This window comes from Hydra vulgaris, chromosome 12, assembly GCF_038396675.1.
Source record: "Hydra vulgaris chromosome 12, alternate assembly HydraT2T_AEP".
NCBI lineage: Eukaryota > Metazoa > Cnidaria > Hydrozoa > Anthoathecata > Hydridae > Hydra > Hydra vulgaris.
In genome coordinates, this window is record NC_088931.1 from 46782251 (window position 1) to 46800000 (window position 17750).

The 17750-nt window shown below is 28.2% G+C and overlaps 2 protein-coding genes across 2 annotated transcripts in view; one reads left to right on the top strand and one right to left on the bottom strand.

Moving 5' to 3' along the window:
• Positions 1-1738: 1738 nt before the first annotated feature.
• Positions 1739-4720, bottom strand: LOC100199922 (uncharacterized). The gene is made up of 2 exons (XM_065813473.1): positions 4403-4720; positions 1739-3870 (listed from the first exon to the last, which is right to left on the bottom strand). Exons 1-2 carry the CDS (start codon positions 4614-4616, stop codon positions 1955-1957), a joined length of 2130 nt encoding a protein of 709 aa, XP_065669545.1. The 5' UTR covers positions 4617-4720; the 3' UTR covers positions 1739-1954.
• A 6767-nt stretch (positions 4721-11487) lies between these two features.
• LOC100215426 (uncharacterized) overlaps positions 11488-17750 on the top strand; it is a 54296-nt gene continuing 48033 nt past the window's right edge. Inside the window, exon 1 of the mRNA XM_065813474.1 lies at positions 11488-12577. Within this exon, the coding sequence (XP_065669546.1) occupies positions 11545-12577 (1033 nt within the window). The 5' untranslated portion in view covers positions 11488-11544. The remainder of the gene's footprint in view (positions 12578-17750) is intronic.

Genomic DNA, 17750 nt, shown 5'->3' on the forward strand with positions numbered 1-17750 from the left:
GCACAGAAGGTTTACGAGGGAGATTGGCAAGCTTCAACAGAACAAGTTTTGATTGATCGCATTAAACTAAAACTACAATAAATTGATTTAAACTTTTTACAGTCGCATATGAAAGACGTCAGAGCAAAATTGAGATCAATTGCAGATGGTGGTATTTTTTCATATAAAAAATAATATATTTTTATTAAAAGACAAATGCTTTATTTAAAAAAAATATAATAATAGTTTGTTTTTTTATTTATAAATAAGTTATTGACGTTTTTATTTTGTCCGATAACTTCCGCATCACCCGTTAAGTAATGAACACATTATTATCAAAAATTTGAGAGCTGGCATCATCGAGACCTGTGCTTTTGCCTAGTTTTATCAAGTTAAAACATATTTTAAACTCATCCAGTACAGGATCCACTTTTTTTTCAGATTTTATTAAAAAGTTTTTTTTCTTAAAGTTTATTTATTTGCTGCTTTTTTGCGACATTTACAAAAAATCATTAAAACATTCTGCAATATCTTATTGCTAATTGATTACTTTTCTTTCGTCATCAGCGTATAATTATGCATTCTAATTCAGGATCACTTGCGGAGAAGAATAGACTACTAGAAAAAATAACAATCAAAGTGCCCGATCAAAAAAAAAAGCAAATAGAAGTATTTCATGTTTTAATTTTTTGTATGGCAGATGGAAAAGTATGTAATGTTCTGACAGACGCTTCTTCAATCAAAAAATGTTTTATATGTGATGCAACCTCAAAGCAATTTACAATATTGAACAAATAGTTGAGACGAGTAATAAAATTGAAAACTTATAATTTGGTTCATCTTTGCTACGCGGTTGGATTCGAATGTTTAAATGCATTTTGTACTTGACTTATAAACTACTAATCAAGAAGTGACAAGCTCACGGACGTGATAAAAAAATAGTTGTAAATAATAAAGAATTCAGAGAACAGTGTGATTTGATTTATGAAAAACCAAAGGAAATTCTTTCGAGCTTTGATTTTCTTTTTTTAATTGTTCTTTTTTTTTTTTTTTTAAATTAAAATATATTTAACATGAGTAAATAAATATTTAAAAATCTATGCAATAATATTTCTAATGTATAACAACCGCCTTTTTAAATTAACTTTTAGAGAATCCAAAACTGAAAAAATTATATTTTTTGCCAGTTTTACAACTATTCTGTCCCACAGTGCGGTGCGATATCCAAAGTATGGCACTACGCCGACTTATCATCAATAGGTTTTTGAATTATGTTTACGTTCCGTGCCAGCTGGGTTAGGGAATAGGGCACTAAGCGTTAAGACCTGTTACAAGGAGGGGTAGGATAATGCTCAAAACTGCCGAAAACTGTCGCGTTACGTAATTTATAAATGACCCCTTAATATTGGCATTTTTTTCAAGCTTATTTAAAAAAAAAAAAACATAAAACCATTTGGTATTGAACAAAAATAATTTTTAAAATCACGCACGCATTGCTGATAGCTAGAAAAAAATGTTTCCTTAACTCTTACTCAAGGCTAGATTATATTAGAAATTATATTAGCCATGAACCTTAAACTATTAATTTTATGATTAAGAGACTCGTACTCGACACAGTTTATTCCCAAATTTTAGAAGCAATAATAATTAAAAAGATTATTAAGGGTCGGATCCTAGATTCAATGAAAATGCCTGGATCCAAGGGTTTATCTATGAATGATTACTACAATGTCCGGGATTGTCACTACTACAAAATCAGTTTAAAATAACATCAGCACAATTTAATTGGTTTAGGTCAAACCGGTTTAAAACATATAGATCATACAATTCAATAAAAATTTATAACAATTTTAAATAAATCAATACATTTTTTTTGCTTGAAACTGTCGTTATAGAACTTATAAACTTCATTAAATAAAAGAATCAAAGGTAAAGATTTCATAACTATCACGTTTACATAAAACATAAGATTGTGCTACATATTCATACCTACTTCATGCTGGAATGAAGGATTAGACATTTGCAAAAGGTTTTGTAATTGTGTAGCATCATCAAGTGTATTATGTAAAAGCACAGTAGTAGTATGATCAACATCTACTGCTTCATTGCCCTCTGGGTCAATGTTTTCACTAACATGCGTCATTTCATTACTTTGGATTGAAACATCTTCATCAGAGATAACCTCCTTTGATCTTTTGCTATGTAAGTGGTGAAACAGTCTATCTTCGTTGCTTCCTTCCCTTTTCATTTTTTTATCAGAATTCAATTTTATTTCAGATTTAATATTTCGCTGGGGTTGATACTTACGCAAGTCATCTTCAATGTTTATACCAAGACTCATTTTAACAGCTAAAACATGCGAGCATAACCCACTCCTGTTTTCCAGACATGAACAAGAAACTTTAGGAAACAAACTGACTTCATAATAAGTAACAGGGTTGACTTTTACAGTGAAAGTCTGCTGTTTGCTATTTAACTCAATTGCACCAGCTTTTAATAGCTGAGTAGCTGCAGACTGTAAATTCATTTTGATTTCAGAATTCTCAGCATCATCTTTTAAAATTCCTTCTGCCACCAACACCTGTTTATTTTGAATATAAAACAAAATCTGGTCAGGTGGACAGGAAGGAGAACTATTATTAATATCATCCATATTTCTTTGAAGTGCTTGAAATTCTGCACGCATTGTGTATGGTCCTACTCCGCAAAAGCTTTTAGAAATCTCACAGGACAACCAACGCTGTAATAAACAAAGAGACAATACAGTTGATTGAACGGGTGAATTTCCTGAGACTTTTAGTTGTCTAATAACAATTTCCATACCTTCATTACTTTTATCAGTCACGCCTGTATAGGGATTATACACATTCCACTTTTCAAGTGCCCATCTGCCTAATCTATCATTAACAACTTCATGAATTTCTTTCATGTAATACTCTTCAAAAAAGTCATGCCAGCGAGTTTTACACTCAACGAGTGCTTCTTCATATAGTTCTTTAGAGCGCCTTGAAAAAAGTTGGCGCAAATCTTCTATATAAACTGTAACTTCCTGCTGACTAGCACCATTAGCATACAACCACGCTTTTGTATTTGCTATAACATCTTTCCAAGAAAATAGTGTATGCATATTTGGAAAAACAGTGCTAATTGCAGAAAATTTATTTGGATCCAAATTTAAGACAACTGGATTAGAACTTCCAACTATACTAGGTACCATTTGGGATAAAATTCGACAAAGCTCTTGATGTGCTAATCCACAAGTTTTTTCATGAATGACAAAGTGAGATGGAATAGTAGGACGCTCTAGAAAAGCTGGATGAGTAAACAAGAAGGAAGACACAACATAATCTCCTAGCTCATATGAATTACTATAAGAAAATAATGGTCGTGGCTCCTGATTCAATCCTAGTAAATTCTCAAGATCATCAGATATTTCTTTTGAGCCAAAAACAATAATCAAATCAGGAAAATGGGAAATTAACTTAACATAAGAGTCTAAGCCATAAGCTATTCTGTGAAGCTCGAGAAAATCTTCTTTTGATAAAATACACTTTTTTTGTTGTTTTGGTTTTACAGCTCGGTGAACAGTTCCTTTTTTATCGTCATATCTTGAATATTGGTGCTCACTAGAAACAACAGACTTATCTGAATGTTTTAATTCTTTTTTAGAGTCTCGCATTGCAGCTATTGTATGATCTCCAAAATAATGTACAACAACTGGAACTCTTTCCCGCTCGTCATTTATTAACTGATAAACATTTTTATGAAATTTTGAAACCTTTCCATTACTCATATAAGCAGCATAATATCTTTTTTGGACTGTTGGATTTTTTCCAGGTACAAGTTTAGGTCCATAATGGCACCATTTGTACCCATCGTTTTTCCAGGAATCTATACAAATAATAATATTAACAATAATAATTATATATATATACATACATATATATATATATATATATATATATATATATATATATATATATATATATATATATATATATATATATATATGTATAAATATATATCATACAACAAACGACATAACAATAATGATACAAAAGAATAAATAATTTTGATATTATAACCAAAGCAAAAATGTCACACAGGAGGAAGTTATTGCAGTTTTATTTTTTGTTTTGAAATAATTGCAAGTCGAATTTGTAGTAAAAGTTTAGTTTAAAATTTAAAAAAAGTCCAATTTAAAATGAAAACTGAAATTAAGTTCTTGACAAGTTGATTAAGTCACTTAACAGTGTTGTTTCTACAACACTGTTTAGTGACTTAGATGTTAATCCAAGGCAGCAATTTTAGTACTTAGAAACCGAAAAATTAGCATAAGTTTATTTAAACATCATGATCCAATTAAGTCAAAGTAAAATAGATCTAATGTTAACAAAATGATACATTCTTTTTTGTTTCTCACCTTCACCGTTTAAAGGAATAAGCAAAAAAGTATCTCCTCCTTTTGGATTTTCAGGAACTTTATGAATAACTTTATATTGATCAGTATTATTTAATATTTCTATGGCAGTTTCAAGTTTTAAAGTTTGATTACATCGAAGAATTACAGGGTCACTATCCACTAAGGACGTGCCACAGTTGGGTAACTGTTTTTGATCGCTCAAAATGGACGCCATAGTTCACTTGACAGAACAGATAGTTGTACTGTAGAAAGTTCACAGACCCGAGATTTTTAAAAATGCCAGACTTGAAATATATGGCGCTAATTGTGCAAAATGTAACAATGAAGACGACTTTGTGGCAGGGGCGGATCCAGACCATCAAGTAATGATGGTCTGGATCTGATGGATGATAATGATTTTTAGATTTTTTCAGCAACCTTATAAATCATATAAAGTTTTAGTTAATTTTTGTTTAAATATCAGAAACTTATTGGGTGAAACTAGTTGACAAAGTTTTTGTCAAGAACACCCAAAAGTTATATCTTTGTTTTAGTTGCTTTGATAATATTGTTTAATAATAGCGATAGTGTTTCTATAGTAGTAATAGCTTTATCAATATTGCTATAGTTACTTCTTTAATTGTCATTTTCATTTTATAAAAATTATGAAGGAATACTACAGACTCAAAGGAACTTTATTTTTATATATTTGTGCATAATTTTTACTCTAACGTCTAACGTTCTTTTTTCATTTTGAAACAAAATGCAAACACAATTAAAAATATAACTGATTCTTGGTAAGTCTAACACTGGTTAACTCAAACTTTGGTTTGTTTCTCTCGACTGCATATTCCCTTAAGTATAATCGCTATAATCCCTTGAAAACAAGAGCAACTGTTTTACTTTGCTTAAGTCAAACATACGTTCAGTCAAACCATTTTCCTTGGTTCCTTGGTGGTTTAAGATCCCCTAAAATATAAGATTGTCGTTACAAAATCCTGCTTTTATTTTAAAAAGAAATAGAAAGCAACAAAATATCGTTTACATACCTGCTTTGGAATTTTGCACGCACTTATGACAGAAAACAAAACTGAGACGTTTTGTTTAAAGAAAATATCTCTTGTAATCATAATGTACACAGTCAATGGTTTTTTAACGTTTTGTATCAAAACTAATGTGACTGTGCAGTGACAGATGTTTATAAAACTACAATGACTTTCCAAACAGTAAACGACTTTTTTTTGTAAAGAAGAAAAACAAAAAGTTATAAGTTAACTAATTTCAAAGTTTTAGGGCAATTTAGATTTGTTTTTATGTATTAAAAAGGTTTTCGGCAAAAACCCGTATGACGTGCCCTCCCAACTTAAAATCTACTCGCGCTGGCCCTGCTTTCAAAGATGTGTATGCATCAATATCTCTGTTTTGCTTGTTTGTTTGGTTTATTCATGGTCAACAAGATTTACAAGTTATTGACAAAAGCGGCACACCAGTCCACTCTGTGATGAAAATAGAGTTTTTAGATTTCAGCTAAAGTTAAGATGCCGGAGCAAAGAAAGTTTGTATTTGAAATTTTCCAGGTTCTTTGATTCACCGCGTTTTGGTGTAAAGCATTCCATTTTTTGACAACACGGTTGGTGAGCAAGTTGTTTCTTTTTGAGCAGCTTCGTACAAGTTGTGCTTTCAGTTGCTTTGTGCATCCACGCGGTCAAAGACTGTACTTTAAAGAATTGGTGTTTGGTTGGTGGTAAGGGATTGAGAAGTTAATTTTGTCAATTTTGCCCATAATTTTGTATTGCTCAATAAGATCTCCTCTTTCTCGTTGTTCGGTGAGCATTGTCAAGTTAAATCTTGATAGTCTCTGAATGTAGGGCAAGCGCTTTAAGTTAACAATATAATTTGTCTCCAGGTGTTAAACTTGTTTGAGTGTGGCTATGTCTTGAGCTAGAAATAGTGATGTCTTGTTTTTAAGCAAGCTCTAAATCTGGGCAAACGTATGAAGTAGACAGTGTGCGTCATAATGCTAAACTTAGACCTCAAAAAGCTTTCTTTAGTCTGCCAAGCATTCAGCTGCCAACTAATGCAGCCTTGAAGACTTGTTTTTTAACCTTCAGATTGTTATTCATAACAACGCGCAGGTCTCGTTGAGATGATGTGCATGACAGCTTATACAGTTGGTCTGCCAAGTTATTCAAAGTGTAAATTGCAGTAAATTTTTTGGTGTTGCTGCGCGAATTGTGTATCGTAAAACACAAATTAATTTTTTTATCTTTAGATTTTGGGGCACCTAATTTTGTGGGGATCCTTATGCCATGGCACACCCTGTTTGTATTTAAACCCGGACCTGTATATTAAATTAAAATCTATTTTGCTTTTAATTGTGGATTAAAGATTGTCTACTACCAACTACCGTACTTGTTGATGGAAGCGATAAAATTTAGCTAGCAGTATTAGACAATATTGGAGCATATGAACAACATGCCAATATGAATAACACTACAACAAGATCAAAAATTGATTCTTCAAAATTAACCTAGTGGCTGTCCATTATTTATGTCAACAATTTTTTGGCAATTTTTACCTCCACCTTTCCCTTGTCAACAATTTGTCAAACTTCCAGAGCCAGATAAATTTTCTGACTCCCCCCCCCCCTATTTTATTGAAATAATCAATGGACATACCTTAACTATGTTTAAAATTTAATATAGTAGTATTTTAAAAGAGTAACTTTACAAAATATAGTTTTTCCTTTATTTTGCAGTGCTTTTTTAACATTGATGTGTAAATGGTTATAGATAATATATAGGATAATATACTTTACATTAAATAAAAAAGCATGCATATTTCAAAGTTTATTTGATATGGAACTGTTTCAAGTTTAATATCTAAAATTTAAAGAATACTAAAAAAGAAAAAAAAAACACAATAAAATACATGTTTTTAGGAATGCTCTGTTTTTTTTGCGTTGATTTTTTTTGAGTCTGACACGTTGATTTTTCTTGAGTCTGAACTCTACTAATGAAGCATCTTGTGCCTCACGTACAATGCACCCCACATAAACCAGCTTTCTTGCTACTCGGCAACCATGAATCGCACATTAACCTAGAAGTTTTGAATTTTGCGAAGGCCAATGGAGTTGTAATGTTGCTCTTTCCGCCTAACTGTTTATACAAGTTGTAGCCGTTAGAGAGATCTGTCTACTTTCCTTACAAAAAAATTTTTAACAATTTTTAACATGGTGGATGACAGCATGAACCTTGGGAGTGTTGGTAGCGTCCTGAAGTTGTAAATAGGAGACTATGATTAACTCTATTTTTTCAAAATAATTTTCATCAAGGTCATTGCCAAAACAAGCATGGACAACGTCATTAAGTTTTCCTGGAAGCTGAATAAGTGCCAACTGGCATAAGTGCGAAGCATTGCAAAAACTGGTATAGGTACGAAATGGCATATGTGCAAAGTGCGCCAAAAAATTTGCAAACATTGGCATAAAAGTGAATTGGCATAAGTGCATAGCAGTTACAAAAACTGGAATAAGTATGAACTGGCATAAGTGCACTGAATAAAATCGCACTTATGCCAGTTCGCACTTATGCCAATTTGCACTTATGCCAATGTTTGCAAACTTTTTCTGCGCACTTATGTCAGTTTGTACTTGAGCTAGTTTTTCAACTAGTTCATACTTATGCCTGTTCGCACTTATGCAAGTTTACTCTTACGCCAGTTTGCATATACGCCATTTGCAGTTATGCCAGTTCGCACTTATGAAATTTGGGCTTATTTAGTTGTCCAGAATTTTCTTAGTGTGTCAATAAAAGGAACAGCTGGAAAGAAGGAGTGCTGCTGGGTCAATCTTTCCAAAACATCCACATTCTTCAAAAGCTTCCTGCACTTATTTCCAGCAAGTTGTTTTCCATGAAATGGTTGCTGTTGAATATGATGTAATGCCAGAACATGTGTCCAAATCTTTGAGAGACTGTAGAAGATGATTTACGACACCAAGCAGCAGATGAAGCTCCATGGGTGGAAGCACATCAATGAAAAAAGGATTCATCTGAAGCATAGATGATGAGTGCATGAATAGAGTTTCTGAATGAAATTACTTTCTTGATGTTAGCACCGGTCACATTGAAGGCCTGATAATCTCTACTGATTGATCCAAAAGTTCTTAGAGATTCACACTTTGCAAGATCTTTTGATGAAATATCACACCAATAGCATGGGTTTGCACTAGAATGTGCTTGTAGACCACAAATTATATTTATCAGCTTCATATCACAACAGAAAAAAAAAGCGAAGTTCGTCAAGGTTCAGCAGATCAAAAACTTGCTTGACATTGCTGTAGTTTACCCAAAGATTATCAGAACAGGCAATCAGTAACTGACGCTTAACATTAGAATCATTATCCATAGAATTGGTGAGAAGTTGTTTTAATAGCGGAGATGATGAAGCTGAACCTTTTTCCATTATTCCAAAGCTTACTTTTAGAAATCCACCATCATCCACTCCCAGCTTCACAATGTAGTCATCAGAGAGGTTTATAGTTTCAAGAACTAGCTGATAAAGAACTTTTAAGTATTTGCAATAAAGTGCAAGTTTATCCACCTGATTTGTGCCTTTGTCAGTTTGCTCAACTGATCAAACTTGGAGAGGAAGTTGTTTTCAACAATCCAACTAGGAACAACTTGATTTAGTGTTGACATCAGCTTTTTCGCACCAGAATTAGACAGCGTATTGTGTTGTATTGCACATAAAGAAGACCTTTTACTGTTTGTTCTGGTCCTTCATTGAAAAGTCTTCTTGCTCTTGAAGATGAGCCTTGAAAATAATTAAGAGAGATTTTACATTATTATGCCTTACATAGATTTAAAATATGAAGCTAAAACTTTAATTACCTAATAAAATGTTACCTGGAAGAACTGGAATAGGGTAGCCTCCTATTTCCTTATTCCTATTCTACTAAGACGAACTGTTCCGTGAGGTAAAACTTCCTTGTTGACAATGACTGATGCTGCAACTCTTTAAGCTGCCGCAGAGTCCTTTGAGAAGACTTCTGCTAAATTCTTTTGCAAGTTAGACCTTGAGCAATTGTGTGGGAGACTCTTGCTAAAAATTGAAAAGCATTAAGTACATTTTCTTTCAACTAAGTTCTGATTTGTATCAGGTTTCTGGGTTGCCAAGATTGGATGTGAAGAATTGTGTTTTGCTTTACTAAATGAGCAAATTAAACAATTACAAACCGAATCTCCTGTAACAGGATGGACTTATAACAGGGTGGAGATAATAGAGAAGTCAAACAGCCATGTTTGGGTTTTAAGCTTTCCCTCCTCAAGCCTCCAAAGGTTGGAGCGGCAACGCTCACAAATGCCAGTTAGGACTTTTGGATCATTTAAGTCAACTGTCTGCTTCAGATTTTGTTGCTATATGCTTTCAAAAGTTACAGGCCTCCTAGAACCAACAGTGACTATGGTATATCTTAAAGTTCCTGCTTTAGCTACTCTTAGTCAAGAACTTCCTGTCTTGGCTACTGGTAATAATCATGATAATAACAATGTTCGTAATTTTTTATATAAACTTTGATTGTGATATTTTGCCTTTATTCAGGTGCAGGACAAAACAATACTAGAAATAAAATAATTTGAAGAATTTGAAAGCATTCGGCCAATATTAGATGTGCTCTGTGTGTTGCCTTTAGACTCACGAGGCATGCTAAAGTACAGATTTACATGCTACTAAATACATATGTGGCTTCTGTTGTGACGACTGAGCTGCTGAGGTGTAATCTTAATTTTTTTCTTCTATGTTTTTTTATTAGTTGTCTTTGTTTATTTTTCTTAATTTCCTTTTTTTTTCTCTCGAAGTTTTATTTAATGTTTTTTTTTTAGGTGTTACTCCTTTGAATAGTTACAAGTTGTTCACCATATATAACTGTACAAGTGACACCTAACCTTATTTATGTAATTTTATCATGTATTTTTGTAAAATTTATGTAGTAGTTTCATTTATTTTGCCGTTGAGAATATATACAATGTACAAATATAACAAAAGGAAATGACTGGAGCAAGAAAAAGGCATCAACTAGCCTTATCACCGAGCCTCATTACAATCGTATTTTACAAGTCCGTAAAATATTAAAAAATCTTTACAAAACATTAAGTATAAGAAGTTAAGAAACAAAAAAGTACTAAAAAATTAAAAGTAAACCTAGTTAAGAAAGTTAAACCTAGTTAAGAAACCTAGTTAAGAAATGTATAAATATATATGTGTATATACATACACACATACGCACATGACATATACACCCATACATACATATGTGCATATATACATGTATATATACATGTTACCTCGTATTGTCGTTTTTATAATAAAATGAATAAAATTCCGTCCACAACAACATAAAATATATAAAAGTGTCAAAAATAAAATAAATATGAGATAATTTACAAAAAGATACTGCATGTTTAGGTTAAATGAAACAAAAAAATAAAACTTTTTAAACTTCAAGACTAAATATTCAAAAGTAAACATTTTTAAAGAAGTGTGATAAAGACATCGGTATTCTTAATAATAATAGTTGATCTTATTATTATTTTTAGTTTTTTGGTAGTTAACATGTTAAATTTGTTTAAGTTTATTAATTTTCAGCAACTATTGCTTTATCGTATATAAGTTTACCATCTACTAGAATTTTTTTGGGCTGGTTATTTTTTTCATAATTTTTTGAATTGCCAATAATTTCTTTAATTACCTTCCACGTCTTTTTGGTGTTTCCGTTAGTTTGTTCTAACAACTTTGAGTAATAAAGTTTTTTTTTTGCAACACTATAATAAACTCAGCGACTCTCAACCTTGTTAACGACCCGGTGGCCCTTTGGACTTTCTCTACCCTGCTTACCTTATCGCAACGCCTCTGATGGGAAGCAATATAATGCTTATCTGTTACATAATATTTTATCAGAGAAAGTAGATATTCTTTCTTCCAATCAGGTCTATATTTATAAAGTTTTTTTTTAATTATTATTCAGCCACATTTTTAAAATTTTAAACCACAGTTCTGGTTTATTTCGCATGGCTAATATTAGTACAACAAACCGGAATTTAAGGCCACTCGGAATTAAATATAACGTTGGACGTCCGTCTAAGGATCACGACTATAGGATCAACATGGCCGAAATAAATGTGACCGAGTTATCAAATGCTGAGTTACGAAAGAAGCTCACAGAGTTTGGAAAATCTGTCGGTCCTATAACTAAATCTACTAGAGTTACGTTAGAAAATAAACTGAAAAAATTGATAAATGAATCTGAGCAATCTATTTCGAACTCCTCTAATCACAAAAAAAAAGTTGTTCGCAAGTCAAACATATCTTCTCGTCGCTCATCTTTATCTCGAAGCGATTCTTCAAATTTAAAATTTGCTCCTTTTTCCAGTGACGAAGAAGATGAAGTTTTATTTAAATTAAAGAAATCTAAAAATTCAGAAAAATTGTTAGATTTAGAAAAACCTAAATTAGTTAATAAAAATGAACCTATTGAAGCAAAAGTTCAAATTCCTTCTACTTATACAAGTGCATCACCTAATTCACAAAATATTATGAGTAAAAGTTCTCAATTGATTGGAACAAAATATATTTCTTCTAATGATTATCAATCTAGTTGTGATTTAAATAGAAAAAACGTTGCATTAAATGCAGAATATAGTGATGATGAACATTTTTTGGAAAAATTAAATGAAGAAAAGCGTCAAAATATTATAAGATTATCAAAGAAACAAATAATGTCTCCATCAATGGAAAATAATGTTTTTCGCACTCCTGGTTCTCCTGTTGTAGTATCAAGAACTTCAATGAATACCATTGATAAAAATATACGAGGAGAAGTAGATGCTTGTAAAGCTGAGGTAAGGAATAGTTTTACTTCTAAAAAGCCAAGTCCACCAACAGTTTCCAGACGTGTTCAGTTATCGTCATATAACAATTACAACACAAAAAATAAAGTTGAAGGATTCAAAGATAGAGAAGGAAATAAAAATGAACATAGTGAAAAACATTTTTTTTTTATAAAATGTTTGAAAAGTATGTTTAGTGGGAAACAATTGAAATGCATAGCTTGTATATTACTATTTGGTTTAAGTGCTGTTCTAGTTGGATTATATTGGTACAATGAAGAAGATCCTCTTAAACTCACATATTTAAAAGGTACTTGATTTGATTATACACATACATACTTAATAAAATGTGCTCATAAAACGTCACTTAGGATGTTATACTGATATATTTATTGACAAAAACTTCAGTACTTAAGGTTTGTAGGAACAAATTCAAAACTAATATATATATATATATATCAGGCCTTGTTTTAAATAAAAAAAATGCTTAATCGCATCATATGAATTTAACGTCATTAAATTCTTTTTATTTTTTAAAGACATTAAATTTTTTTAACTTATTGGGAATGTTTATTTTCTATGTATATATATATATATATATATATATATATATATATATATATATATATATATATATATATATATATAGTTTGTTGTCTTTGGGAAGAGCGGAAGGAAAAAAGTGATTCTTACGCCAACACATACGTCACTTTTAATTACTTTTGACTTTCGTCCAACATTTGCGTGTTGGACGAAAGTAAAAACCATTAATATAATTACAAATACATCGTTTTTAAAAAAAACCACAAAAACGCAAATTTAATTGACCAGAATGTTTTAAAAACATTCTGAATGTTTTTAACAATGTAAACAATGTTTTTTTTTTTTTTTTTTTAATAAAATGTTTTATTTTTAATTTTTTTAATTAAATGTTTTTATATTTATTTATTTTTACTGTAAATCATGCGCGGAGTGTTGCTACATCGACTATCTTATAGCCTGACTCGCAAGGGAGTGCTGCTACATCGACTGACAAATAGCCTGACTCGCAAGGGAGTGCTGCTAAATCGACTGTCAAATAGCCTGACCCGCAAGGGAGTGTTGCTATATCGACTGACAGTTTGGTTGGGGCAGGCAGTCTCTCAATTAATAAAAAAAAATAATTCCGGTCTTGCATTTTAATTTTTACTTTTTGTCAACAAAATATGGAAAAAACTTTCAGACAACATCTACGGGTTGTATATATATATATATATATATATATATATATATATATATATATATATATATATATATATATATATATATATATATATATATATATTATATATATATATATATATACATATATATATATATATATATTTTGTTTTATTATTCACCTCCTCAAGACGGAGAAGGCCACTACGGATGAGGAGGCTACTTAATAGTGGTTATAACCCTTTCTCAACTCTCTAACTCCAAAACACAAACCTTGACAAACAAGGCCACTGCACGGAGAAACAAGTTGATATAATTGATTTAATTATCTAATATAATATAATATATATATATATATATATATATATATATATATATATATATATATATATATATATACATATATATATATATATATATATATATATATATATATATATATATATATATATATATATATATATATATATATATTATATTAGATAATTAAATATTACATTTTAAAAGATATTTGATATAAACAATTTTTTTTTCTCTATATTTGTATAAATGAATAGAAACATGTTAATTTTTTTAAATTATTATTTCTTAAATTTCTAGTTGCGGCTTTGCAACTAAAAATGATTTTTTATTTAAAAAAAAATAACAAAAAAAAAATTTAAGATAATTTATTTACTTTATTTATTAAAAATTTATTATTTTATTAGTGATTTTGATGTAAAAATGAAGTATTTTTTTCCAAAGACCATTTATTGAAATTATATCGCTGTATATATCATTTATTAAAAAATAATCGCTACGCTTTAACTTGCATTATAAAAAAAAGTTTAACTCGGAACACGTTTACAAGTAATTTATATTTGAGTATAAAAGAAAAATTGTTTAGGAAGGAAAACTGAAAGAACAATTGCGATAAAAATGAGTTAATTTTTTTTTAAGAATAAATAAAATTTAAATATTGAACAATATTTTGTAATGTTTTAAAATAAATTTGACAGTTAAATTAAACCCAAGCATTAACTTTAATTTTAATAAACTCAAATATACTTTTTCAAGAGTTCTTCCATAAATTACACAACATTAAATTATTGTTAAAAAAAAGAAGCTGGAGATCTTAGGCTCTTCAATGCGTCAGTTTTCATTAAACTTAATGAGTTATTTCGATTTTTTGTTTAACTTAAAGCTCTGCAAGGGAAAACTTTTGATCTTTTTTGTTTCGTTTATTAGTGAAAGTTAGCGTTGTGTAATTTATGGATGATCCCTAATCAGAATTAAATTATAGATTTTTTTATCAAAATAAAATCTTTTTTTTTTTAATGGTTTTTTTTTTATATTTTGTTTAAAAACTTTGTATACAAAAAATTTTTTTTGTTAACTATAAACAATTTCGTTTTCTGTTATTAAATATTTCAATAAAATAATTAGCTTAATAGAGTTGTTTTTCTGGTTTTTATTTGAGTTTTTTATTAGTAAATAGCGCTCATATCTAACATAATTGTCATTCAAAGTTTTGTAATAAACTTTTTTAGATTATTGTCATTCAAAAGTAAAAGTGGTTTTTTATAAAATTAATTACTTCTTTTATCTTAATGCTTAGAGAATAATTTAAAAGTTAATAGTATGTAAATAGTATGTAAATGCCGGCAGCTTAACGCTTTAAAGCAAGGCCTGATATATATATATATATATATATATATATATATATATATATATATATATATATATATATATATATATATATATATATATATATATATATATATATATATATATATATATATATATATATATAGATATATATATATATATATATATATATATATATATATATATATATATATATATAGATATAGATATAGATATAGATATATATATATATATATATATATATATATATATATATATATATATATATATATATATATATATATATATATATATATATATATATATATATATATGTTATATATATATGTATGTATCTTATATGTATATATATAGTTCTATAGATTGTTGCATTTGGGAGTACGGAATGAAAAAAATGATTCTTATGCCAACAAATACGTCACTTTTAATTACCTTTGACTTTCGTCCAACATTTGCGTGTTGGCAGAAAGTAAAATTCATTAGATTAATTACAAATTAATTGTTTTTTAAAAAAACTGCAAAAACGCAAATTTAATTGACCAGAATGTTTAAAAATATTCTGAATGTTTTTAAAACATTCTGAATGTTTTTCATAATATAAACAATGTTTTTATTTTTATTTTTAGTATGTCATGTTGGGTCTCAAAACAAGCAAAATTTTTAACAATTTCAAAAATAACAATTATTTTATTAAAAATTATTATTTAAGATTTTTTTGAAATTATAATTAAAAAAAATAAACTTTTTTCATTTTTAGTTTAAAAGGTCATTTTTTCTGCAATAAACTATAAAATAACAATTTTTATTTTAAAATAATTTTTATTTTTGAAATTTTTATAAAATTTTGCTTCTTTTGAGACCCAACATGACATACTTTTGAAAAACTTTTTTTTACATAATATTAGGGACCCATAAAAATTTTAAAGGTCTTGAGGAACCTCAAGATAATTTCCTAGAGCATTGATATTTTTCCAGAGTATTTCTGAAATGAATAGACAACTTTTGCACACCCAGGCTAAACGAACTGTAAAAAAAACTAAAATTCACTCCACCCTAATATATATATATATATATATATATATATATATATATATATATATATATATATATATATATATATATATATATATATATATACATATATATATATATATATATATATATATATATATATATATATATATATATATATATATATATATATATATATATATATGTATATATATATATATATATGCGGCATTATACATAAGGTCTCTGGGTTTATTTTATAGAAGGACTCTGGTTTTATACATAAAGACTCTATGTAATTAATTGTTCTCTAAAAGTCCTTAATTATAAGGAATTTTTTGTTTTTACTTTTTTGATATATTACAATCTGTTATGTATATAAGACTGATGTAACTATTTAAGATATTATTTTTCTAAACAAGTAATTTTTGCAAAATAAAACTTATAAATATAAACGAAGACATTGCAAGTGTATTGCTTTAAATATAAACGAAGACATAGCAAGTGTATTGCAACTATATTGCTTCAAGCGTAAATTCAAGCAAAAAAAGTTAATAATAGAGTTATATTTATAAAAGAAGTTTTTTTTTAATTATAAAAAAATAAACTCTTTATAAGATATATCAAGTTTGTTATCATGTTTTTTTCTCTTTTTTTTTGATAAAATTAAAAAACATTTTGTTATAAAATCATTATAACAAAGCAAACAGACAAACAAAACTTAAAATATCAAAAGTGACCCTAATATAAAATAAAATTTAACGTGTACTTTTTTTTGACTAATAATTTTCTGTTTGTTTTTTGTTTTTATTTTTAAATTGGGTGATTGTTTTTGTTATTGTTTGTTATGAGAAATTATCTAAATAAATATTCTTGCTCTTGCAAGATGTTAAATAAAAAAATTTTTATTATGTTTATTTTATGATTTCGTTTTTTATGTGCCTATGATGTCTTTTTTTTTTTCTTTTACTGAACATTTTTGATAGAAAAGTTATGTTAATAAAAACAAAATTTTCTTTGTTTTTTCTTAAGTTATTACATTTGTAAATATCAAATTTAATTGTCATGCAAACTTTTATGTCTAATCGCCATTTAAACTTCATGTGGTTTTTATAACGTTAATTACTTCTTTTATTATTTAAATGATTTCTTTAGACTTGTTCAAATATTAAAAAATGGCTTATGTGAAATGGCTTACCGCGTACATAAATGGCCAGTTTACGCTTTAAAACAAGGCCTGTATATATGTATATCTATTATAAATATTTAATATATATCCTGATATATATTATAAATATATAAATTTGTGTATGTGTATATATATATATATATATATTATATATATATATATATATATATATATATATATATATATATATATATATATATATACATTTATATATATATATAATATTTCAAATTTATTGTTTCTTATTAGTAATCTTTAATTTATACAATGTTTCTTATTAGTAATCTTTAATTTATACAATGTTTCTTATTAGTAATCTTTAATTTATACAATGTTTTTTTTAATGTAACTAAAAGCTAAAGTAAAAATAAGTTTTTATGTTTTGAATTTATTAATTTTTGATTTTCATATAAAAATTTAACCAAATTCAACATTT

Bases quoted from the DNA above. Each gene is read 5' to 3' on its own strand.
- LOC100199922 (XM_065813473.1), bottom strand. From the start codon at position 4,616: ATGGCGTCCATTTTGAGCGATCAAAAACAGTTACCCAACTGTGGCACG. The intron at 3,871-4,402 runs GTGAGAAACAAA...TTATTTGTATAG, and splicing joins TATTCCTTTAAACGGTGAAG to ATTCCTGGAAAAACGATGGG.